The sequence below is a fragment of the Vespa velutina genome, chromosome 19 (genome assembly GCF_912470025.1).
Source record: "Vespa velutina chromosome 19, iVesVel2.1, whole genome shotgun sequence".
In the NCBI taxonomy this organism is placed as follows: Eukaryota; Metazoa; Arthropoda; class Insecta; order Hymenoptera; family Vespidae; genus Vespa; species Vespa velutina.
In genome coordinates, this window is record NC_062206.1 from 2302951 (window position 1) to 2329576 (window position 26626).

General features: G+C 29.9%; 3 protein-coding genes across 9 annotated transcripts; 2 read left to right on the plus strand and 1 right to left on the minus strand.

Moving 5' to 3' along the window:
* The first annotated feature begins 3289 nt into the window (after positions 1-3289).
* LOC124955823 (S-adenosylmethionine synthase) lies at positions 3290-10115 on the plus strand. Of its 2 annotated transcripts, none has more exons than XM_047510825.1 (9): positions 3290-3934; positions 4806-4883; positions 5062-5184; positions 5684-5796; positions 7505-7648; positions 7883-8101; positions 8164-8346; positions 8425-8558; positions 8881-10115. In XM_047510825.1, the coding sequence occupies exons 1-9, from the start codon at positions 3820-3822 to the stop codon at positions 8984-8986; spliced, it is 1215 nt and encodes a 404-aa protein (XP_047366781.1). In that variant the 5' UTR covers positions 3290-3819; the 3' UTR covers positions 8987-10115. The 2 variants fall into 2 exon arrangements, with proteins under 2 accessions (XP_047366781.1, XP_047366780.1); XM_047510824.1 differs by lacking the exon at positions 5684-5796 and adding an exon at positions 6423-6535.
* A 1610-nt stretch (positions 10116-11725) lies between these two features.
* LOC124955822 (zinc finger protein 543-like) lies at positions 11726-14780 on the minus strand. Its single transcript, XM_047510823.1, has 5 exons — positions 14472-14780; positions 13212-13542; positions 12852-13124; positions 12579-12761; positions 11726-12476 (listed from the first exon to the last, which is right to left on the minus strand). The coding sequence occupies exons 1-5, from the start codon at positions 14634-14636 to the stop codon at positions 12115-12117; spliced, it is 1314 nt and encodes a 437-aa protein (XP_047366779.1). The 5' UTR covers positions 14637-14780; the 3' UTR covers positions 11726-12114.
* A 452-nt stretch (positions 14781-15232) lies between these two features.
* LOC124955824 (alpha-protein kinase 1-like) lies at positions 15233-26520 on the plus strand. 6 transcript variants are annotated; one of them, XM_047510826.1, is made up of 8 exons: positions 15233-15562; positions 16710-17040; positions 19564-19719; positions 21022-21122; positions 23573-23652; positions 24138-24473; positions 24787-24912; positions 25189-26520. In XM_047510826.1, exons 3-8 carry the CDS (start codon positions 19595-19597, stop codon positions 25465-25467), a joined length of 1047 nt encoding a protein of 348 aa, XP_047366782.1. In that variant the 5' UTR covers positions 15233-15562; positions 16710-17040; positions 19564-19594; the 3' UTR covers positions 25468-26520. The 6 variants fall into 6 exon arrangements, with proteins under 6 accessions (XP_047366782.1, XP_047366788.1, XP_047366785.1 ...); XM_047510829.1 differs by having other exon boundaries at positions 15235-15562; positions 24790-24912; XM_047510832.1 differs by lacking the exon at positions 19564-19719 and having other exon boundaries at positions 15234-15562.
* The last annotated feature ends 106 nt before the right edge of the window (positions 26521-26626 follow it).

A 26626-nucleotide genomic window follows, 5' to 3' on the forward strand; every position in this document is an offset into this window, starting at 1 on the left:
TTCTTTTTTCTTTTTTTTTTTTTTTCTCATAAATTTGTCTTTATTTTCCAAAAGACTGGTATCTCTCTTTGCCTTAGATGACCGATCTTATGCAAAGGATTATGCAAAGAAAAAATATATCTTATCAACGTGTTATCGACAATGTTGTAGTGGATAAAATGATAAATACGTAAGCATGTATGTAGTTCATCTTATTTTTAGATGTGTTTCTTTTCTTTTTTTTCTTCTTTTCATGGATAATACAATATAAATAAGAGCATTATCCTGTTGAAATTCAAATAATATTTCATCATGTTGTTTGAAGGTAAAAAAGCAAATATTGATTTTAAAACGTTTTTTAATATTCTTCGTTATTCATCCTTTTTGCGATTAAAGCAATTTGAAGTTTCTAAGATTTCAATGCTTCCCAATTATATCAAATAAATAGATAATTACATTAAGTATATAACCCTTACGATAAGTTTCTATTATAAAATAATTTAATAATTTATATATATATATATATATATATATGTAATTTTTCTAAACGATATTTATATTCATGGTTTTATATTTTTTAGATTTATTTGTGAAATTCCTTAATTCGATAAAAATCACATTATCATAGAGTTATCAATAAAGATAAGCTCGGGAATGAATGATTATATGTACAATGTCGTTTGTTCTCTTCCGCCGGCTAATTCTAGACACGTGTAACTACAATATTACTCTGAGCTGATCCAGCGGAAATTGAATCCGACGATTTCATATGCACTCATGGTTTTTTAACGACGAGTTAATAATAACTCTTGGACGATGAGATCTCTCTCTCTCTCTCTCTCTCTCTCTCTGCTTTATTATGTTTTAGAGTAACTAAGGATAAAAAAATTATCTGTTAAATCACCGCTCGACATCAAGGTATTATACAACTCTGTTATACATTTATATTTCATTAACTGTAAATAATTTTCTCATCGATTTACCTTTTCTATTTTTGTTTTTTTCTTTTCTTTTTTTTTTTTTCTTCTTCCAATTTCTTCCTCCTCGGGGATTTTTTTTGGAATTATCGAAATAAAATTAACTAAAATGCCAGTAATACAAATTCTTCTACAAATATATGATTAATTAAATCTGTCTCAACTACACGATTATCGATAATTTGAGGAGAAAAATTCAATTTAAAGTAAACGAATTATCAATCAACTTGACGAACAAACGGATATAAAATCATTAATAAGAAAATTTCTTATCTATTTCTTATCAATCTATCATTTGTGCCTGAATAGAACTATTAAATATTGAACTTACATCACTATTGAAATAATGTCCAAAGAATTAATCTAATTTATTCGTAAAAAGGTTTCGTTCATCTTATTTGTACGCATACAATAAATTTATTTAATTTTAACAAAAAATATATAAAATTTTCAAAGAGAAAAAGAAAATAAATAAATAAAAAATGTTAGAATATATTTTCATATGACTGATGTTTTTATGAGTTGTTTCCATTTGATACTAGAATGATACAGCGAAAATTTATTGTGAAATATTGATACACTATAATAAGCAAGTAATGCTTATTTATTAATTACAACTATTATCTTCTATCAAAGCACATGATACATTTGTGTGAATTATAATGACGTAAGATATATAATTACGTAGAGTTTTAATAGTATAACATCATCTTTTCGAGAATCATCAGATAAACGAGTTAATATAGAAAAGAAATCTTTGGTTACGTCAGAATTAATAAACATGTATTATATATATATATATATATATATATATATATAATAATTGGAATTTGTTGAATATTTGGATATATTTTTGTTAATTTATATAATAATATGTACTTAAAAAATAATAACGAAAAAGAAATGGCAAAAAAATTGAGAACTAATGTGATTATTGTAAATTAAAAAGGAAAATTTATTAATTTGTTTATTATACATAACATAAACATATTTTGAATATTAGAATATATAATAGGATGTTAGCTAACATCATTCAACTTATCAACCAATGAATGAACAGATGCAAATGGTACGTTCATAATACCAAGTATCGAAGAATTTATTTTTCTCTTTCTCAATTTTTCCTTTTTTAACCTTGAAGTTTATTTTCTTTTATTGCTTTAAAAATAGCATTTATAAGGCCTTCAGTTACTTTACATACTTGTCTATCCATTTCAGTTATCATATTTATTATATTGGTTATATCAAAGAAAAAACTTTTCATCAAAGACATTTAATTTGCACTTGGTTTCTAAAAATTTTTTTCATTTTTCTGAACGCAATTTGTAAAAAATTGAAAATACAAAAATTACAAATGCAACTGTACAGTAAAGTATATGCAAATAATTGAAATAGTAAAAAAATCTATAAGTGAACAATCATCAAAGAATATTTTTTAAATAATATTTAAATAAAATTTGGGTATACGCATACATACACACATACACGTGTACGAATTTAAATATTTAAATATTTAAAAACAGTTTTCAAACCTATTCTTATCTGTTAAAATTTAAAAATGTTGCATTATTATGTATAGAAATTTTCTTTATCGTTATTGTTGTGTCCTACAAAAGAGTCTAACCTATTTAAAAAACACATTTAAAAAGTGAATTTTAATTTAATACACCCGAAGCAAAGATCGAGTACACAACTCGTAAACGATAACATGATAACCGAGTGTGATACGTCTTTACAGTATTATTATTACAATATTAACATTTATAAAATGTAGAAATATTCAAAAGTTGAGAAATAAAAATATCATAAATAAAATGTTGCTATTAATTTCAAGTTTTATTAAAATTCATTTTTTATTGAAATTCAAATATTCATCGAAATTCGTTTCCTTTTTTTTTTTTTTTTTTCATACTCATACAAATTCGTAAAAAAATATTGCATCATGCAAGTAAATTTATACAAAGGAAACTTATAGATAAAAAAAACATCTGTGCAAAGTTTGATTAAAATTTGTACAATTAAATAAATGAAAATTATGTTTATCGTAAAATGTAAATGAATAATTGTAATATGATAAATTTTTTATAACAAAATGCTCAACATAATATCGAATTAAGACGTCGATATGATTATCTCTTTGATGATAATGGTGCAATAGCTCGTTATTACATTCCAGAGAAATTAATTAGAAGCACGTGAACGAATGATAACAGCGCGGGAATAAAAACGAATTCCGCGCCAATCGTCGTATCCCGGGAGACGAGATACCACGTGATCCGAAGTTAGCCGAACAGAAAGCCGACGAACCAAGGTTATAAATAGCGGGCGCCAGCATGCGGGGAGCCTCTTTTACTGCCTATACGTTCACTCGGTGCATTCGCCCGTCGGACCATTACGTCGTGTGCTGTGCTTCTGTCGAGTTCGTTCGCGCTTTTAAGAAAGGCTTAGGAGAAACAGAGAGATAGAGAGAGAGAAAGAGAAAGAAAGAAAGATAGATAGACAGACAGAAAAAGAGACATAGTCGGCGTGTGTTAAACGATACCGTACGTGCACGTTACTCTATTTAATCTCATTCCACGAATATAACAAATTAAGACTGGTACAGATACGACGACTACGAAAGACGAAAGAGAATCGAGAACGGACGGCCTTAAAACGCGTGCCGAGAAACCATTAGGGCTACGAAGTAAGGAGAAAAAGAGAAAGAGAGAGAGACGAATAGATAACCACAGAAAGAGATCGAAATATAGAAGAAATCTCTAGAGCAAGAGAGAGAGAGAGAGAGAGAGAGAGAGAGAGAAGAAGAAGACAACGAAAAGAGACGATTAAAGTAACGGCAAAGACGACGTCGAGAAAAAGAAAAATGCCGGAAACCGCGTACCACATGAATGGATACGCGAACGGGCACACACCGCCCGAACTTCAGCAGGATACCAGTTTTCTATTCACTTCCGAGTCTGTTGGCGAGGGACATCCAGGTAAACGTGAAACAAAATAACATTTATTAGATCTAATGTTAAGTATAAGTTTATTCATTAGAGATGAAATAAAATATAAATGTTCTCATGTATTATCCCCTTTTCTACGTCTCGTTACACATTCATCCCCTTGAGAGAGAGAGAGAGAGAGAGAGAGAGAGGTGCTCAATTCTAGTCGCGTGTATGCCGCCATGAAAGTTTTTGGTAATCGAGAAGTGTACACGATATGTAAACCCGCGTGCGCACGCTTCGCACTTTTCTACACCTTCTTCTTTTTCTTCTTCTTCTTCTTTCGTTTTATATTTCTACCTCTTTCCCCTTTTTCCTTTCCCCCTTTCTCCTTCTTTACTTCGATTGTTAAGTAACGATAGTCTATTACGTACTTTTTGGCTTTGCTTACAATGTCCTCGAATATGTATTAAAATGAATTTCGAGGTTAACCGAGCACGTTGTGTTCGATATTACAATTCATAACGTGAAAATAAATAGCGGCAATATCTGTTATCATTCAAATTTTAATCAATATGTATTATTAGAATTTAATTATATAGAAATTTCTATCGAAATTTGTAATTTTTCCATAAAGAGAAATGTATTATTTTATGATCTTTTTGTTTTTCTATGTTGTGTTCGCTTTCCTATATCCTCGTTTCTCTCTTTCATTGAACAAAGGCAATGGTTACAAGTTTGATATCAATTAACCGGTAGAAAAAAAAAAAAAAAAACAAAACGACTGGATATTGTATTCATTATTGTTTCTCGTCTTATAAACATCGTTTCTAAAATTAAATATGTTCTGTCATCATAAATGTTATATCGATAATGTCAAAAAAGTAAATAACCTTTTATACATCAATAATTATTTTTCTAGACAAAATGTGTGATCAAATAAGCGATGCCATTCTCGATGCACATTTGAAACAAGATCCCGATGCTAAAGTTGCCTGCGGTAAGAATCCTTTTAAATTTATATTATTTTTCTTCGTTTTAACCTCACTTGAGATATCTGCGATTAATTTTTCTTATCAATTATTATTATTATTATTATTACTTTTTTTTATTTATTTATTTCTTTCTTTTTTTTTTCTTTTTTTTTTATTTTTTTTTTTTTTTTTTATCATCTACAGAAACAGTCACAAAAACGGGAATGATTCTTCTTTGCGGCGAAATAACATCCAAAGCTGTGGTAGATTACCAAAAAATTGTTCGTGAGACCGTAAACCATATTGGTTATGATGACTCCTCAAAAGGTAAAAGAATTTTTTTTATAGAAATAAATTAATAAAGCACTTCCTTTGATATTCTTATTAAATCTATTTTTATAGTTTTATAATACTTCTATTTCTGAAATATTCGCTATACCGATATATACTAGCATAAAAGAGAAATTAGCTGACATATCATATATGCATGGCCACCCATGATTAAATTTGACTTCAATTGCCCCCAATTCATTTTCTTCATAGCTAAATTTATGAATACATGATCGAATCATGGCACGATAGCTACAAGCACCAAACATCAAAATATAGATTGCATTATTTTTAAGATTTTTAATTTATGCAAATGGTATATATGCAATATTTAAGATATGCTTTACGTCACGTATGTCATTAACAAGATGTTGGACTTGAAAGATTTCCATGACTCGATCGTTAAGGTATATAATATTGCATTCATTATCATGCGGAAGAATGTAAACGCGATTGCATAAGAATATGTAACGTAAGCGTATCATGGTCGTGGCAGGATTCGATTGGCGTACGTTGAACCTTTTGGTGGCACTAGAACAACAATCTCCAAATATTGCTGATGGTGTTCATGTGGACAGGGAAGAGATGGACTTGGGTGCAGGTGATCAGGTATATAATCGATTCTCAGCCCGTGCCACAGAGCAGCCAAATAATTTAATACCGACGATCTTCCCTGTTCTTACTTCAAATTCTTTCTTTCCCTTATAAAAATATCTACAGGTTAATAATACATATATCTGCAATATGTATGTGTTATGCATTTCAATTAGAGTGACCTGAACTGCCTTGGGATAATATATTCATATATTTTCGTAAAATTTGTCATAATCATTGCATCGGTAATATTTTTTATCTACCAATTGTATATTCCGAATAATTAAGTTCATATCATTTCCATAAGTCAAAGTATAGAAATTATCTATATAATTTTTATATATATATATATATATATATATATATATATATGTATATATATATAGGAGATTTTTAAGTAGATCTTAATAATTAAGATATCTATCGGTATATATCATTATTTAATATACATTAAATTATATACCAATTAATTTAGAAAATACATAATTAAACATAATCATTTTAATTTAGGAAACATGTGCTGTGTATTTAAATATTATGTCGGATGACAGGATCTTTAACAAAATATCAACATAAGTTGATAATGTTGTTATTATATGGAAATGGTGATCATTTTTATCTCATACTCATCATTTCTACAGGTTTTGACTACAAGCTGTGCAGTGTTCTTTTGGCTCTCGATGCTCAGTCACCAAATATAGCCGCGGGCGTTCATGAAAATCGTAGCGATGAGGAAGTAGGAGCAGGAGACCAGGTCAATTAGCGCTCTTTCGTTTATTTGAGCTATTCTGTTCTCCTCTCTGTTATATCTAATACATAAATGATTTCTTCTCTTCTTTTCTTTATATTCTCTATATTCTCTTTTTTCTATTAACAATTTATGTAACTAGTATCTATGTAGTAGTAAATGTAAAATAATGTGTTTAACATTTATTTCTGTGCTTTTTAAATGTGTTTGGATATCTTTTAATTTTGGAACTGTTTATTTGTAAAATTTTATGCTTGAAAGACAATGTCTTTTGTAATTTCTTTGCTATGCTTTTTATGCAATGTTTAAAAAATTATACTGTTGATTCATTTAGTTGATGTATCTTTCCGTTTTATTTATAATGCAGTAGATTTCTCAAATTATATGTTCTTTATTTCTTTACTGATAAGAACATAAAATATTGCTATTAAATTTCATAATTCATTTCTTATGCCTACAATAATACACCTGTACACTTTTCAATGGCAATTGCTGATTTATAGATATTATGCTGTACATACATATACAAAAATATCATCATACATCATTTACATATTATTCTTTACATTTTCTTTTCTTTTCTTCTTTTTTTTTTCATGGTATTCTACATTTTTGATACTATCATTTATAAATATTTACAAAATCCCAAATTATAATTGCTATATATTACACTGCTCTGTGTAGCACCTTTTATTTTGCATGTAAAATACAACTGCATTTTATTCTATTAATTTATAGCTACAAACATTAACATTATATGAGTTTGAAAATACTTTATCTTCTATTTATACATACTCTTACTATCTAATTAAAAATCCATATTGTAAAGTAAAATGTGTTTAACTCTTTATGTCATAAAATAGTAAACAGAATTTGTAGCTGAATACTGCTAAATATGTTTTACGTAATTTATTAGTTGCTTTTAAATCAATAATTCATAAATTTAAATTGTATTAATCGAAATTTTTCTGTCAGGGCCTGATGTTTGGTTATGCAACAGATGAAACTGATGAATGTATGCCATTGACAGTTGTATTAGCACATAAATTAAATCAAAAGATAGCAGAGTTAAGACGAAGCGGTGAATTATGGTGGGCAAGACCAGATTCAAAAACACAGGTTTGTTTTTCTTTTCCATATATATATTATAATAATTTTAATATTAAAAAGGATTATTCAATGATGTTTTTTTTTGTATTTGCTACTCTTGAGTGCCATGATGTTAACACTTTACTGAGAATAATCTTATAAAATGTATTATTTAATATACCACGAATTGGTGGGTGTGTCACAATATTACATAAAAATTATAAATTTATATATATGTAAATATGACTGATTTGTTTTATTAAGGTTACATGCGAATATATCATGGATCATGGAGCTTGCGTACCTATAAGAGTTCACACAGTTGTCGTATCTTTGCAACATAGTGAAAAAATTGGCTTGGACGAATTACGTAAAGCTGTTATGGACAAAGTTATCAAAGAAGTAATTCCAGCAAGGTATCTTGATGATAGAACAGTTTTTCACGTTAATCCTTGTGGACTTTTTATCATTGGTGGACCACAGGTAAGATTTATTTTTTAAAAATATAAAGAACGAAATAATTATTGTAAATTATTTTGTTACAGAGCGATGCTGGTCTTACTGGTCGTAAAATTATTGTAGACACTTATGGTGGTTGGGGGGCTCATGGTGGTGGTGCATTTTCTGGAAAAGATTTTACAAAAGTTGATAGATCAGCTGCATATGCTGCAAGATGGGTCGCTAAGTCTCTTGTAAAAGCAGGTCTTTGCAGACGCTGTCTAGTACAGGTACAATAATTATATACAGTTGATTTAATAAAATATACAAATAATTTAACAAATTTTTTAAAACAATATATATTTTAGGTCTCCTATGCCATTGGTGTTGCCGAGCCCCTTTCTATTACAGTCTTTGATTATGGTACATCAAAGTTATCACAAAATGAATTGTTGGATATAGTTAATAAAAATTTTGATTTACGACCAGGAAAAATTGTTAAGTAAGTATTAATATTCTTATTTCAAGATACTTGAAATAAAAATACCATAACAAAATTTCTAATCTATTCTAATTTTATATATATATATATATATAAAGTCTTACTGTGACGGTATCGAATAACGTATCTACTCATAATTAATATATAATAATATACCTATATTAATATATAATAATATATTAATATTACATATTAATATTACATTGATCTCGCAATAGACATATGAAGCCGGAAAAAAAATGATATTTGTTAGAAAGAAAATTTCCAAAGTAAATTATCCTATATATGTAGTACTACATAATATAATTTACATTTTTTACAGGGAGTTGAATCTTCGTAATCCTATTTATCAACAGACCAGTACGTACGGTCATTTTGGGCGTGATGGGTTTACATGGGAACAACCAAAAACTTTAAATCTCGATTGATGAGAGGATGCATGTTAAATCATTAGACGTTTCTCGTTTAGAACGTCTTATTAATTATTTGTCCTCTCTTTCCGTCTCCCCCACTCTCTCTCTCTCTCTCTCTCTCTCTCTCTCTCTCTCTCTCTGTCTCTGTCTCTGTCTCTCTCACTCTGTCTCTGTCTTTCTTTCTCTCTCCTATTTCCATAAGTAATCTTTTATCTCGTCAAAGTTAATTCGAGATTTTCAGATCTCTCCGCACTACGTCCGCCGCTTATCTATTGGTTCCTTTTGTTAAATTCAATAGTATAAAACGGGGAAACAGTGGTGTCTATATTAATTATGATAAACCACGCCGTGGAATATGTTATGTCTATATGACAGGCATAGTACAAATTTTGTGCATAATTCGACACGCTGGCGTGAACAGTCCTTTCTCTTCCTTTTTATTCCTCTTGAATCTAATAGCGAACGTTAATGTCGTAAGATTTGACGGGAACTAGTTTTAGTATATATAATAAAGTAAAAGGAAATAAAAAAAAAAGAAAAAAAAAGAAAAAAAAAAGAAAAAGAAAGAAAATGAAAAATATGAAGAAAACTGAGAACTGAGTATTTAACAACAAAAAAGAAAAAATAGGAGTTTTTATTCTCTCAATAATTGGATGCAGTCATGCTTAGATTAGGTATGAGTTGTTCATATAATTTTCATATGTATTGGCTATGACATATGTATCTTGTGATTTTTATGTAGCATCATGTAGATAGAATCACATTAGCAAATAGTTTTCAAATAATCTGATTTTTATTAAAAAAGATAATGGTCTCATAATCGTTCTCTCAATCAATAATCAGAATTTAAAATATGGAGATCCAGCACAACAGAGATTGTGTGACGGAGCTCGATAGCGAGAAAAATTTTATTGAATTTTTAGTATATGTGAGTGATATCGTGATTTTAAGCAATGACAGAAATATGTAAAAAAAAAAAAAAAAAAAAAAGAAACTAATATAAAATGAATTGAAGAAACTTTGCTGTTTCATTGATATATTGATCGACTATATATCGATATTGGCAATGTAAAAATGCACAAGAATGATCATAATATACATGAATTATAATAAAATAATTTTTTTAATAAACGGTCAAACTTTCCTTCCGCTTTTGTTCTTCCTTTTTTCTTCTTTTTTTTTTTTTTGTTCTTTTTTTCTCTTTTCTTTCTTTCTTTTTTTTCTTTTTTCTTTTTTCTTTTTTCTTTTTTTTTTTTTTTTTGTTCTATCCTTTTTCTCCTAATAATTTTATGTCATTTGATTAAATATATCATGGTCTATTATAATGATATAGCGGCATTAGAATGAAATATATTTATCTATTCAATATATAGTGTTTTCATAGTGCAATATATGTGAAAATACTATAAATATAGTTAGGCTACTTTGTACGATATTTTAATAGTAATGAAAATACTGAGCTCTGTCGCACTTGACGATATATGAACAATCGTAGCGAGCATTTAGAATTATATTCACCTATGTACATTGCGCAACGATTCTATATTCTTTATTAACTGCCGTGTAAAGTAATAGTGTTGCGGTGTACTTAATAACTTTTGTATTAGGATCATTTGAAAAGTTCGCAGCTTTTTCGTTCTCTTTTCTTTCTTTTTCTTAAATGCATTAATTTCGTTGTTAAAGTGAAAAAGGAAGAAATAAGTCCTGAATTTTTCAAATTGCCCTCGTATGAACGTCTATTTAATGTTTGCTTGTGCTAACAATTTTTTTCTCTTTTTGTTAAACAAAATTTCGAATGATTATAATAATGTATATTAAATGAATGATACTAGCAAGAAATACTGTTGTATCCCAATGATCATAACTTTATGTACTTTTATGAAAAGTTGAACACAGCATTTGAATCACAATGAAGTTTTAACATTTATAGATCACTCATGCCTTCAAATATACCACTTTAATAGAAGGATGATGTGTTATGAATAGAAATTATAAATATGCAATATAAAGTAGAGAAAAAAATGTTTTAGTAATGTTTCCTATGCCATCGAACTACTAATAATATTACACCATATTAAAAGATATATATACCATATATCATATATATATAAAGGTATATATATATATATGAAATGTTGAATTTGCAAACACAATAACTAAAAAAAGAAAATATTTCACAGGTAAATGATTATGTCATATTATAGAATGGTATATAAGTTTTACATTTTATAAAATTAACAATGTTGCTATGAGTTTCAGTATAAAAAAAAAAAAAGAAAAAAAAACAAAAAAAAAATGTGTCTGTCAAACTTTTAGCAAGTAAAAATAATTATGATCGTGTACATAAACTTCATTTTGTATTTAATAATAAAGTTATTAAGAATTAGTCAATTGGGATATGTATATGTATATCGAACATCATATAATCTCTAAAACTTATATGAAAGATAGTTATATCAGATGAAAAAACATTTACCATCAATATATTGTATATTTATAGGTATATATACATAGAATATATATTTAATCGTGTACATAGTACATAAGGTCTTTATTAATATACACTAAAAGGACCAATCTATTTTTCTTTTCAAAATGTGTCTACTTAAAAAAATATTTTAACCTGTCTTTATAATTGAAAAAAAGAAAAGAAAACATTATATTTTGCTTAATTTTAAACGATAAATAATACATGTTAAATGTAAATAACATTATTTGAAGTCGCTACATAATTTTGTACAAAAAATGTAGATAGTGTAGCGCAGTGGTCTTTTTTTTTTTTTTTTTATACATTTATTTAAAGAGTCAACGAAAGAATAAACAAAAACAATTGTCAAATAGGGGCTAGTTGAATAAGAATCAAAAAAGGTAAAATACCTTTTAACGATATCCAGTTTCTATGGGTCAGTTGTATGTTAATATATAAAAAATTACAATAATTTATAATTTAAAATTGAATAACATTCGACGTATATATTATAATAAACGGTCATTGTCAACCATGATTTTCATTTTTAATTATAAAAGTACGAGAGTATACTCTCTTCATTTTATAAAAAATTTACAACTAGACCCAAAGAAGTAAAATTCTTATTTCTTCAGCTGGAAGTAAAACGTAATTTTATTCGTTGAATATTAATTCGTTAAATCTTTTTAGGTGCATGAATGCGACTGTGCCTTAAAAGTGAACTTTTATCTGTAAAAGATTTGTCACATTCAACACACTTATATGTTCTACCTGTATGCGTAACTAAATGCCTGCTAAGTCCTGACGCATGACAAAATGCTTTAGGACATAGTTGACAATGATGGAGTTGTATATCATTTGGATCTAATTTTTGATGTCGACGCATGTGTACCTTTAGTGCTTCACGTTGCGTAAAACTTTTGTCACAATGTTGACACTGGAATGGTTTTTGTCCAGAATGAGTCATTAAATGACGTAATAATATTTCTTTCTGTGCAAATGCACGATGGCATATATTACACCCGAATGGTTTTTCACCTAGAAATAATAAAAAAAAAGAAAAAATATATAGTTTACAATAAATTCATTAGATTTTTTTTTTTATTATTCAGAAAAACAATATCTTATATTAAAACTAACCAGTGTGTGTACGTTCGTGCCTTATTAATGCTGATCTTGTAGGAAACCATTTTTCACATGCTTGACACGTATATCCTCTTTGAGTAGAATGAACTGATTGATGACTTTTTAACATAATTCTTCTAGTAAATGCTTTTGGACACTTATCACATTGAAATACTTTTAATTCTGTACTTGCATCAACTATATGGAAAAAAAAATCATATATTAAATTTTTCTATATATACATATAAATTATTCAATAATATCAGTAGAGCTTTGTAATATATGTACCTATTGTGTCACCCATTGGTTGTAATTTCAATGATTCTCCTTGACCAGAACTATTACTAGTCAACTCCATCATGTAAACATTTTTATGATCTGCATTTGCAATAGCTCTTTGTACTTCTTCAGCTTCATCTTCAGATTCTTGTTCTTGTTTAATTCTTGTTGTACGTATCGTACATCGGGCTTTTGCTGTTCTTTCTTCAGCTGGTACTAATGTAATACTTTCTGGATCTTCAGACATAGGTTCTTCCATTTCTGGATTTTCTGAATTCATACCTAAAAATTAGAAACAAAAAAAAATCGATTATACTTGATATATTGAAATTATCTAGTTAATAATTTTCAATGTTAATTATTACACACCTAAAATATATCCACCAACTAATTCTTCTTCCGTAACTTCTATAGGATCTCCATCAGCTTGACCTCCGGTTCCTTTAGTTGACACTAAATCAGCTAATAATTGTTTAACTTGTTTAGATTTCCCACTACCAGACGCTTCCTTCAATTCATCCGTATTATTCTCTTGATTGTCCGTTTCTTCATCTTGACCAGTTAACTGGCGTATTAATTTCATGTGCTTCCTAAGCTTAACATCAGCGGCTTCGCATTTTTTTTTAAATTGGTAAGATTTTTCCAATTGGTATTTGCATGGATGACAAATTTTATTTGGTAGACCATCTTCCTCATAAACCTAAATGGCATATATCATTTTTTTTATTCTTCTATTACATACAATAATACATTATATTTACAGTAATTATATTCTTATGGTATATATAATAAATTCAAAATACATGAAAACAAAGTATAGTTTCTTTTTTCGTTTTTGTTTTTATTTTTCTAAATGTAAATCAGTTTAAAATAATCTAAACCAACGTTTCAATGTATTAATAAATTTATCATTGGAAAAAAAAAAAATCTTAAAAGAATAAAAAAAGAAATTAAAATAGATCTATTTGAATAAAAGTATTATGAAAAATTATATAACCAATAGGAATATTTTTACATCGAACACCAACGTTTCTGTTACACACTCATTGTCATGCTTTCGAACGTTATTATCGGCTCTATATTATAATCGAATTGAATAGAGGTAAATGTTGACGATTGAACGTTACAGATTTCTATAAATCCGAAAGGTAAAACGTCTTATTACATCTCGCAGAGAAGTGCGCTCTCTCGTTCTAGATCCCTGTAAACGAAGGAACAAGATATCTCGAGTACAAAGTCGATAACTCGGTAAAGCTGGTAGTTCTTAAAGGCGTATGTACGTCGACACATACAGAGAGCTGCGACGCGCCTATGAATTACAGACGTGGATTGGAGAAGAAAAGAGAAGATGTGAAATTGTAAAAGAAAGAGAATGAAAAAGAGAGAGAGAGAGAGAGAGAGAGAGAAAGAGAGGGAGAAGATAGATATAGAATAGAAATAATCAAGCGAAAAGATAAAATAGATTCCTATTTTTCGTAAAATAATTTCGTACGTAAAACGTTTTGTGAATAATGTAAAGGGGAAAAAAAAAGAAAAAAAAAGAAAAAGAAAAAAGGAAAAAAGAAAAACCTAAACGTCATCGATTTTATTTGTTATTCTATCGCGCGCCAATAAATGGACGCTACTCACTTCCAAATTGACGCATGCCATGATTCTAAGAGGCAACGGTATGGTCTCGTCGTCGAAAATCGGCACCATCTCTTCTTCCTTTGCCAAGCACAGTCGGCACAACTCGTTCACGTGAATAATTACGTTGCTAGGGCCATCGCCCTTTTTTCTACTATACGTTTTCATTATTTCCAATGAGATTTAACTTTATGAAAGCTTCTCAGATGTCGGCGTCGCTTAGGAAGCGTACTTTTCCCGGAAAATAAGAGGAGCTATCAAAAAGACTCAGTCACTCACAACGGGATCTATAATGGCTGCGGCGTCGAGAAGCTTTCTCGACCAATGGGCGTTTCGATAGCGCTGCGATCGCTCGTCTTCCGACACTGTCGCCATTTCTATAACTACATTAGAAAAGGATGGTATATTGTCGTTTTTAAAAGTATGACGAAGAAATGAATAGACGAGTTAACTGGTCGAAAAGAGAGGGAGAGTCAGACGTAGGAATCCATTTTGAGAGCGAAGCTGAATCGCGAGTCGGTAAGGGCGGTAGCTTTTATTGATCCCTTACATTCTTCTCAACGGCGGGAAACGTATTACTACCTTTTCTCTTACTATCTCTCTTTTCTTTTTTATTTTCTTTATTTCTTTTTTTTTTTTTTTTCTTATTCTTTCATAGTCGTGAAAGAATTTTCAACGGTTAGTGTATAACCCATACTTCCTTGACAAGATCCAACTCGACTCTTCCTTATTTCTTAGATTAGGAATAGAAAAGGAATTAAGAAAAAAAAATTGAAGAAACAGAAAATACGTACAAAAGTTGAACAGAGAAAGGAGTATATATACTTTCGAGGAAGATTTTTCAATATTTCGTTAAGAACTAAACGATTATGGGATAAGCGCATAGAAGAGCGCATTTCTACGATATGGAATAATATCGACGGGTTCGTAAATGAACGAAGCTGTGTCAGCGTATTCGTGTCCTGATCGTCGATATAGCCGTAATTCGCAGTTATATGGTACAACGTGATATCAGGCGCCGTTCGATTATCGAAAGTACGACTTTTGGAATATGATGACGTAGGAAATCGGTGTTCACGTTCGTTACTCTTTCGGTAAGAATAATTTCTTTTATAAATACCACAATTTATTTTTCGTATTTACAAGACAATTAAGACTTATCATATAAATGTATGCATATATATCGTAAAGAAAATAATACTTGCGACGAAATATTAATATAATTTCTATAGGATCGATTATTCGCAAAGGCGAACTCGCATAAAATGAAGTATCGACATTTTTCTTAGAACTTAACCTAACTTGCAACAAGTTTCTTATATATACAGAGTCTAGACGAGCTATATATATATATATCTATATATATATATATATATATATATGTGTGTGTATATTTAAACACTTAATATAATACAGTAAGATGTTAATTATTGATTTACTATTAGGATCTCTTTCGTGTCAATATTTTGTTACGTTCCTGTATGTTGAGTCTATATTATTAGTGTATTACATTACCGACAGTATGTGGGATATAATGCAATAATTTTTCTTTTAAACGATCATTATTATAATAAAACAAAGATAGAAAAAAAATAAGTATATTTTAAAAAGAAAATATTAAGCGAGAATTTTTTTTTTCTTTTTTTTTTTTTTTTTGGTTATGATAAAAATATAGAAAAGATAATTGAATATGGTTTGTCAGCTTTCAAGATAATTTTGTAAACGTAGACAACAAATAATATCGCCATCTGACGATGGAAATTAGAAATCGAATAACGCGCCAATATTTTTAGATACTCGATATAGTTTTCTTTTTCAACGCTAGGTGGACACAGCATCCATCTTGTTCGTTACTAGAAAAAGTTATAGCATATACCTCGCATATCAAATGTATTTCGTTTTAAAATAGAGAATATTTTTCATTTTAATAATTATATATAAGGATTTTATTTTAGGAATATATAGATTTGTCGTAAAATTATATTATAATTACTCATTTTACAATAGTATTTTCCTTCAAGTAAAATAAATAACTTTGAAGAGATCTGTTATCGGATGAACGTAAGAATATAAATGACTTTAGTTTATTTTGTTTTAAAAGTAAGCTGTAGCCGTATTCGCATATAAATTATATTACGTTTATTTTCTAATTCTTGATACATATGTATATCGAAGGAAACGATTGATTTAGAGAATATCACATAAATCTTTATGTTCGTAAAAGAGTAATCGTATTTCCAGGTTATCCAGTAGTAAAAGAACCCGCCATAATAGCGCCATTTTGGCGGGAGGTAAAATGAAAAATGAGCGGGAAGCTTAACGTGAGAAAAGCTTCTAGAAAATGCAAATGACTTTCTTGCGTTTGCCAGGAAAGTGGTTGGAAACGATGGATGGAGGTGCGAGGGGATTCGAAAATAACTTCGTCCTGTGGATATGAGAATGAGAAAGAGAGAGAAAGAGGAAGAGGGAGAGATAGTCATCACTCCGCTGGTACTCTCGCATGCTTTTGCTTTTACGAGTCCAGTGTGTTTCGATAGACGAAGAACGCGTGTTTCACCTTTTCAACACGAAGGTAGGTTTAAAAGCTTCCAAGAAATGAAAGCTCTCTTTCTTTCTCTCTTTACGTTTACATTTTACTCAACGCCGTTTCCACTTTTGTTTATACCGGAAACGGAAATATAATTCTCTTGCGGTTGATCGTCTTCTTCTTCTTCTTTTTTCTCTTTTTTTTTTTTATTCTCTTTTTTTCTTCTTAAATTGTCCGTACGACATCGTGCATTATTATATTTTTTCAGAGACAATAAAAAAAAAAAAAAGAAAAAAAAATTTATATATTTATATAAAAATAAACGTTTAACGTTTATATTTATCATTTTATTATACGACGAGATATATCTTGGTATAATCTTGATATATTATAGTCATTCTTAGATTTCTAATTTTACTCATGTTATTTTTGTATCTCTTTTATACTTTGGTCTTGTATATAATCTTTGAAGATAAAGGAGAAGCGGAGATCCGTGGAAAAGCAATGGAGAGTTCGAGGAAGAAGAGAAAGTTGAGAGGAAAAGTCTCTTCCGCATTGTATTCTTTTCTTAAGGAATTCTTCAATCATATTTTAGAATTTGTTTACTTTTTTTCTTTTTTTTTTTTTTTTTTTTTATATATATATATATAAATAATTATATATATATATACATAATTATTTTTTTTTTCTCCTTATTACTTTCGTTACGTTGCAATCATCGATTTTGCTTGGTAATATTAGTAGCTTCTTAACTATATTGGAATATCGCATATATGTATCTTGTATCGTAATGCAGACACACCAAAATAGTTCGGTCGATCTATAATATCGGTACGAAGAAGAAGAGCGTGTAAACAATCTCGGATCTTGGATATCTCGATGTCGAATATTTGGCATCCGATCAGTGTGGATTGCACAAAGGAAAATATGAGAGAAAATACAAGAATCAAGGTGGCGCATTAAGAAAAAATAGTAGATGCGCGTTAAGAAAATTTTAGTAAAAAAAAAAAAAAAGAAAAAAAAAAAAGAAAAAAGAAAAAGAAAGAAAAGAAAAAAGGATCTCTTCTCTCTGAGAAACTTATCATTGGTAATTTTCACATGTGAAAGTTTTCGTTTCTTTTCTTTTTTCCTTTTCTTTTTCTTTCCTTTTTTTTTTCGTTTTTGTTTTTTCTTTTTTCTTCTTCTTTCTCCTCGTCTGGCACGAATTTTCCGGTGTGAGGAATCAGATTTCAAAGAAGAGCTCTCTGCTTCAATCCAAAGAGCTCGCCCAAATACCAAGTGGAAGCTGGTGGAAATAGAAATGAGTTATGTAAAGGAAACGGATATCGAAATTTCACGTTAGCAGTTGTCGCCGAATGTTCCTAATGCTCATACTAATTGTCTTCGATCTTTCGAAAGATTTTTGGCTTGATCGCTATTTCACCTTCGATGTGTTACACGTTCGCCTTCGTAAAACATTTCTGATTATATCGTAACGCAATACGATCCTATACATATGATATCCACCAAAACTGATGTATCTTCGTTTAACAGGGAAAAGAGGGAGAGACGTGTACGAGATTTTGCGGACGATGTAGATATATTCGGAGGAATTTCGTAGCAAAAATAACTATGGTAGGCCAACGGTGGCTACCCCCGGCATCAAGATACTTCAGTAAGAAATTTTAACTTTCTGAATAAATTCCTTCGTCTCTAGAGTTCTTGATTTTTCTTCTTTTTCTTCTTTCTAAGCTTAATCTGAATTACATGAATGTATACGTTAGCTCTTTAAAGGATTTTACTCCGTGAAAATAGTTTCATTTTTGTCATTTAGTTTCATTCATTCATGATTAGAATATATACTATGAAATATAATGTTTATTGAAAAGTTTGGGTAAATTTGACGAAGATCGTCTAAATGTTCTTTCTCTCGTCAATGTCATTTTTGATATCTGAGAATACTCGTTGTAACTTAAACGATGAACAACTTATTCCTATTTTCAAAGTTAAAAGACAGTGTCAGTGAACTCTTAGGAAATATTTCTAACTGGATATAAGAACCATTCAGATATCGTTTTCAATAGACTGAACCGAAGTTACGATCATATATGTACGTTCTTTCTTGCTCTTTCGACGTCCCTCCCCCCCCCCCTCTCTCTTTCTTTCTCGTTCTACGTAAATTTCTTGGCACGAACTTTGGGAACATGGGAACACTTGGCAATATATGCGATCGTTGTATTTGTGATCAAATGTCTAAACATTGTGGCGGACAATCTTGAAGTAATGATCACACGTAGGTGATTCGCCAGTAGAATTTTCGATGTCGTTTCTGTATCACTTGTGCCTGACGATTAGTAATCGTGTTAAGTGAAATAGTTGAATCATCTCGACCGTTTTATATTTTCAGAGGTAAGAGTTACTGATTTTTATCGGTGGTGGGTTTTAAATATAAAATATAAGAGGAAGACGAGTCAACATTGAAAGTAGAACAAGATGAACGAATTTATCTTAAGAATTATATATTTTCTTTTTTTGAAGATATTAATATGAATGTTTTTTTTCTCTCTCCCTCTCTCTCTCTTTTTGTAGTCAGAAGAAAGTGGAAAAAGATAAGAAAAATATGTCTGGGCAGAAAGTGAAATACGTGAACAAGCAATTCAACTCTCCTATCAACTTGTATTCACCGCAAGCTATACAGGAGACTTTGGAGAGGCAAACTCAGGTTCTGGCTAATGGAGCAGTCGGGTAATGACATTCGTACTTAAAATATCACGCACACGACCTACGGAAGAATGCAGAGAGAGAGAGAGAGAGAGAGAGAGAGAGAGAGAGAGAGAGAGAGAGAAAGAATTTTCATCCCAAGAATAATCGTTCCTTTTCTCTCAATCACGTTAATGATAAGTTTCACTTGATAAGTTTCCCTTTGTACTCTAACTTGAATCGGATTAATTTTTTTTTTTTTCTTAATTGTCCTCAGAGAAGCGAGTACCTAAATCCTTATATCATCTTAGAAGTTGTTAAAAAATTCTAAGTCTTCTTATGACCTTATCTCAGCACTTCTATTCGAGTGATTCTATTTTATAATTGTCGTTCTCATTTTTTTGATATGATAAGGATTTGAATGGTGGTAGATAAAGAGAAAAAAAAATAGTAAAATAAAAAAAAGAAAAAGAAAGAAAGAAAGAAAAAAGATTAAGTTGATTGACCGATTGATAAACGTACGTCAACCACCTTACGTCAGTTTTACGTATATCTATATATATATGTGTATATATATATATATATATACCGACATACGTCTTTCTAACCTCGGCTATAAAGTATCGACGAGTGACGTCGATTTAGAAGGTAGTGTCTCACATAAGTGTCTTATACGAGTCGAGATGAATCATCCAAGAAAACAGGAGATTGCTGTTGCTGCTGCTGTTGCCGCTGTTACCGCCGTCTTCGTCTTCGTCTTCGTCTTCGTCGTCGTCGTCTTCGACGTCGTCATTGGCGAGAGCCCCCCGTTATTTTCAGAGGGCCGAATCACACCGGTTAGAAATAAACGCGGACTCGGAGGCTAGTCGTTGCGCAAAGCCCGCGAACATCGTACTTGACTTAGTTTCGCGTTTGATGGCCCCTGGCTATACGGTTGACCGCAGTCTCTCGTGATTTTCCGATACACCCCTTTTTTTCTTCAATCGCGCTTACTTCGTTTCTTTCTTAAATATGATCGCTCAAAGAAGGTTCGATTACTTTCGTTTTCTTATTATTTAAATTCATCATTTTCTTTGGAACAATTTATTATTCACCATTTTGATTAAACTTTGTTATATCATTAACTTGTCAGATCATTAACCCGTTTTATTAATTTTAATATCATCAAAAGTCTATTGTCAGGTTTTATTAATATTTCATATAATCAATTATATTTGCTATAATCAGTATTTGTTAAGTAATAGTTCATTTTTCCCGTAATAGTCGTCATTTTATTGTATCAACAAAATAGTAGATGTTTACAGGAGCTTTGTTTTTTTTTTTCTTTTTTTCTTTTTCTTTTTTTAGGATCGACTTCAATCAACTGGCCAAGCCAGCAAATTTACAAAACAGCGCTGTTCTACGTATGCTCGAAGAGGAGGAAGCAAGACAACGAGGTGGTCAACCAAGTGAGTTTCATTAATCCTTGCATCTATCATTATTTCGTTCGTCCTGCTGAGTAAGTCTATATAGCATATCGTTTAAACTTAATGGCACATATCGTTGTGATATATATATATATAAAATTAATAGTAGGCAAATGTCCGTATGTGCTAATTTAATGCGGTGTTATTAACATCTCCGAGACACACCATTCTATAATGTCTGCGATGCATCTTTGATTCATTCGCTTTATACTTGATATTCCGCTATATACCACGTGTTTGGCGACTATACAAAGATTCATTTTGCCAAATTAGCAGATAGATATATCTAAGAAATAAAAACTTTTTAATATATGGTCATTCTAATACCTAAGGACAAATTTTAAGAGATGAAACTTTGACCTTGCATGTGTCGAGTGCATGACAAAGTATAACTATATATATATCGATAATTACAAAGATGTTCTAATGATCGCAGAATTTTCGAATTAATCATTTATATTTTATTTAATTATTCAAACAGCATTTAATTATCTGTAAATGTGTTATCATTCAGACTAGAATTTTTTTTTTTTTTTTTTACATACATACACGTCCTATTGAAATTTAGTCTCACCTAACTTAATAATTTATGTTTATATCACTATATGCTTAAATTATAGCGAGCTAATTTTATGTTTTACTTACGCTTGCTGCTTTTGCCCAGATCGCAAGAAACGGAACTTATACTGATCGTCGCAGGAGACTAACAAGATCACTGACACGCAAGGAATATACCGATCTACCAATTCCACGAGAAAAAAAGTACACGGAGGATTTTAGTACCCACTAATTTTGATCAAGAGGCTCCTAACACAATCCAAAGACACGAGCTTTTGCGATGCTCTTCTAACTTCAAAAGATCATTGTGATCTATTATCAAAAAGGCTTCTGCCATTAATAATATTAGAAGCGAATGTAATTTTTTCTAATTGCAGGTAATCACAAAAATTAATTGCCATTCCATTATTAATAATTATTTCTGCACGAATAATTGTGATCTAAAGATATTATACATATAATATTAATATTACGACAAAATTTTGAGAAAAGATTCCCAAAAAGAAAATGTATGATAACAAAATAGCATAGACAAGCAACAGGGAAAAGAAAGTTGAAAAGGTGGTAAATTATCGGTAATGTGAAAATTTTGAAAATCAACCAATCGAAATAGGCGCATAATCAGTAGCTAGTTGCCTAGTACCCCCCACTCTTTGGCCAATAACCAAGGAAACTCTAAAATCGGTGGCCAGGTCATTGCGGCAATCATGAAAGGTAGAAGAAATGTTCGTTTAGCGTTAGTAGTTGGCCAGTTTTTGTTTTGGCAAAGTCGTGTCCGTCGACCTAATACATCTGAATATTCCAAAAGTTGTGTGCGAAAGATACAGGGTACGTTGTGATTAATATCACATCGTAAATAAATCTATAATAATAACAATAATAATAATAATAATAATAATAATAATAATAATAATAATAATAATAATAATAATAATAATAATAATTGTATTTTCAATGTTTCATATCGTTTGGATTGACGAGATGATATTCGTATGGTCGAATCAAATTTGGAAGAATATGTTTGTGTAACCTGTGACAATAGTGACAACAATTTTGTGCTCAGTGAATTGAAATTATATTTTCCATGATTTTTATTTTTTTTTTGGAAGATATTTTCTAGTGTACATATAATCACAAATATAATAAAAATATAATAGTAAGTTTGTAATTGAAAACATCGTGCATGCACTTTAGTTAATGTTACATTTTTGAACATGAGATGATCTCTTTTCTTATTTCAATTTTCAATATATATATATATATATATATATATATATATATATATATATATATATATATATATATATATATTCTTTTTTTGACTCATTAAGTTTTGACTCAAACGAAATTTTTTAAGAAAATTTCATCGTTCCAAAATACATGTATTCGGCCTTCGAATTTTGAAGAAACTAAGAATACAACGAGGTCACATAGGAATCATGAAAATTTTAAGATAATAATCGCATAAATATAAACTTGGCTAGAGCAACAGGAATCAACATAATGAATATTAATCCCACGATGTTGACGCAATCGATTTCTTTTTTTTTATTATTATTATTTTCTTTTTCTTTTTTTTTTTTTATTTTTATATTTCTTTTTATTTATCTATTAATCTTTTGCAATATCCTATCCCACGAAATGATCGCCACGTCCAGCAACTACGGCCAAGTACATTAATACGATGAAGATGTTCGTTGATAGTTTGATCATATAATCTCTTTCGTAATGATTTAGAATTTATTAGAAAATTGTAAAGGATTATAAATTAAGTATCATATATATATATATATATATATATATATATGTATATGTATACGTACATACATTTATATTTTATTAATTTTTTAACATATAATTTTATTTTGTTTCAGATTTGAAACGTGTTGCTTGGCCACCACCTCCTGAAGATCAAGATCTTGACTTCGTTGAACAAGGACCTGTACAAGCGAAGGTAAATTCTACAATTAACATGATAATGATATGTTTAATAAGATATTCGTTGATGTTTTTACATGATGCTCAATGTCTTTCATAGTATAGTCCAGTCATTTGGTACGTACGGAACTTGTAATAGCAGCCTTTTAGCATAATTGTGTTCCCTTGTATGTTCCATTCCAATGATGTCCTATTCTTTTTTTCTTTCTTTCTTTTTTTTTTTTTTTTGACATGTAAATTAAACACCGTGAATTTCCGTGCACGTTATATATATATATATATATATTTATATATATATATATGTATTGTGATGTTGTGAAACCTGTTAATATATATGTATCACGTATTGGATTAAATTATCGAGTTAGAATATTGCACGTTCAATTGTTAAAAAATGATTAAAAATCGTGTGTCGCGTTTTAAAGAAATTGAATTGTTGGAGGACAGTCGAATGTGCACGTTTAGTAGCAAACGACCATATGTTTATTTTCCCTTAAAAAGACCCGTGGTATCGGTGAGGTTCCCTCGTACCAGAGCAGTCCTTCATCAGGTCCATCACCCCAACCACCGTCAACGATAGCTCGTTCATCGACTCAGAGTGTCCTTCCATCATCTCCGTCGCCATCGATCAGTCCAAGTGGAACACTTCTACGACAACCATCGCATTTTCAACAACCATTTGCACCTAAAGGTTGGGCACCTGTTACACCACCTGCTACTTCACCTATTCTACAACAACATCCTCTTCAAACTTGGCCCAATCAACCACAACAACAACAACAACAACAACAACAACAACAACAGCAACAGCAACAGCAAGCTCAGACTACATGGAAGGTAAGTGATTCAAGGTACGGACGTTGATCTTGCGTCTCTTGAATTATTTTTAACTTGTTAACTTTTTAAAGAATAAGGATTCAAAGATTTGAAGAAGAGACATATGTTATTTGACACGTCCGTGCTTTGGAAATTTAAGGGAGCTGAAGATGATCTTCATTTGCTTTCCAATTTGTCTTCTTTCATTTCAACCTCCAACGGCTATCAAGGATAATCAATGGCTGAAATGCAGTTGAACGAAGCGATCTGAAATACAAGACGAAACTCGTTGTAATTTAATGGTAATCTCTTGATGTATATTTTTATGTTTCAGCAGCATTCTCAAGAGCATAACGAGCGAACGAGACAACAGAATCAACCGTATCAATCTTACGGTCCTGCATCTTACGAAGCACCACCGTCTACTATTGTTCTTAGACCGGAGCCTCCGATCTCACAGGTTGATATACAGATTTCATTTAGAAATATTTAGAGGTATATACGTATGTGTATATATGTAATCTCTAGTGATATTATTTATTTATTTATTTATTTATTTTATATACATTTATATAGGTACATACTACTTAATAATGAAATCATGTTTAGAAGAGGAACAATTGCTCAGAACTTTCTATCGTATATATTAGAATGAAATGTATAAAAAAAATATAGAAATATATATATATATATATATGTGTGTGTATGTATGTGTGTGTACATATTAATTTTGTAGGCACCAGCACCGGTGTACCAAGCACAACCTGCTGCAACGAAAGCTCCAATCAGTGGTAACATGAGAGGAGATCTCAAATGGCCACCACCTTCCGTAAAAGCACAAACGGAAGCTGAGAATAGAGCCAGGATGGAATTAGCTAAAGGACCTGCATTCAGGCCACGCCGAGTTAACAAGGATTACAGCGGATTTTTTGCTCAACATGCTCTTAACAATAGCTATCCAGGTTACAGAGCTCCACCAGGAACTCAATACTTTACTCCATCTTATCAACATTAGCAGAGGCATTCTATAATATATTCGCATTATATTTTCGCCTTAATATTATATAGATTTTTTTTAGGATATCTGCGCAAATTCTGATAATGCCAATCGACAAATTACTTGAAATGAAGTTTCACGTTTCTCAGGTTCTTTTTTTTTTTTCTTTTTTTCTTTTCAAAATTAGATTCATCGAGAGAAATGATATGACTGACTCTTTATTGATGAATTATTTTATTTAACATAATTTTAATATATTACTCATCTCTTTTCGTATAGGTCTTGGCAAGCTCGTTGTACAGATTTCCTGTGTCGAGAATATATATATATACATATACATATATATATATATGTATGTATATGTATATATATATATGTATGTATGTATCTATTTACAGAGACTGACCGACCCGTAAATTATCATAATTTTACATCATTCTATCTTTCTTTTTTCTTTCCTTTCTTTTTTTTTCTCTCTTTTTTTTTTCTTTAGTCGCATAAACATTTTGATAAGAAAAAAAAATTATAAAACAAATTTATGCACAAGTATGCTTTCCACGTTTCTTTTTCTTTCGTGTTGACACTTTTAGAGATCATGACATATACATATATATATATATATATACATATATATATATATATATATATACGTTTTTAAATGAAAAAGTTCATAGCAAAATGATATGCGAAAATTGAATGCCTGAATAATGCTAGAAATAAACAAAGAATATTTATACGATCAAACGATATCGAATTAATGTATAGAATAATATCAATAGACGAACGAAATATTCGAATGTTATATAATTAATTATATTATGGAATCGAAGAAAACACATTAACGCACTAAAGCATAATTTGATGTCGCATAGTAGTTTTTTTTCTTTTTTTTTTTCTGTTTTTTTTCTTTTTTTTTTTTTTTTTTTTTTCTATAAAACGTATCTCCTTTTATAATAAAATTTGGCACTAACGTGTCTATGAATAACTAACGATACGTTTGTAATTATGTAATTTATTGTTGTGGAGAGATAAATAAAATGATCTTTACAAATTTCACCCTTTTTTTTTTAACACGCACATATGTGCCTTCACGCGAGTCTCAGATAAAATTGGATCTTTATTATTATTACGTAGCGCGATAAAAAAAATTAAATCACACACGTTTCTTTTTCTCAAT

What these genes read in the sequence shown, in the direction of transcription:
- LOC124955824 (XM_047510826.1), top strand. Translation starts at nt 19,595, where the DNA reads ATGTCTGGGCAGAAAGTGAAATACGTGAACAAGCAATTCAACTCTCCT. An exon ending in CTGGCTAATGGAGCAGTCGG is followed by an intron (nt 19,720 to 21,021) that starts GTAATGACATTC and finishes TTCTTTTTTTAG; the next exon opens with GATCGACTTCAATCAACTGG. An exon ending in AAGGACCTGTACAAGCGAAG is followed by an intron (nt 23,653 to 24,137) that starts GTAAATTCTACA and finishes TCCCTTAAAAAG; the next exon opens with ACCCGTGGTATCGGTGAGGT.
- LOC124955823 (XM_047510825.1), top strand. Translation starts at nt 3,820, where the DNA reads ATGCCGGAAACCGCGTACCACATGAATGGATACGCGAACGGGCACACA. An exon ending in GACCAGATTCAAAAACACAG is followed by an intron (nt 7,649 to 7,882) that starts GTTTGTTTTTCT and finishes TGTTTTATTAAG; the next exon opens with GTTACATGCGAATATATCAT. An exon ending in GCAGACGCTGTCTAGTACAG is followed by an intron (nt 8,347 to 8,424) that starts GTACAATAATTA and finishes TATATATTTTAG; the next exon opens with GTCTCCTATGCCATTGGTGT.
- LOC124955822 (XM_047510823.1), bottom strand. Translation starts at nt 14,636, where the DNA reads ATGAAAACGTATAGTAGAAAAAAGGGCGATGGCCCTAGCAACGTAATT. An exon ending in AGTTGGTGGATATATTTTAG is followed by an intron (nt 13,125 to 13,211) that starts GTGTGTAATAAT and finishes TCTAATTTTTAG; the next exon opens with GTATGAATTCAGAAAATCCA. An exon ending in GCACGAACGTACACACACTG is followed by an intron (nt 12,477 to 12,578) that starts GTTAGTTTTAAT and finishes TATTATTTCTAG; the next exon opens with GTGAAAAACCATTCGGGTGT.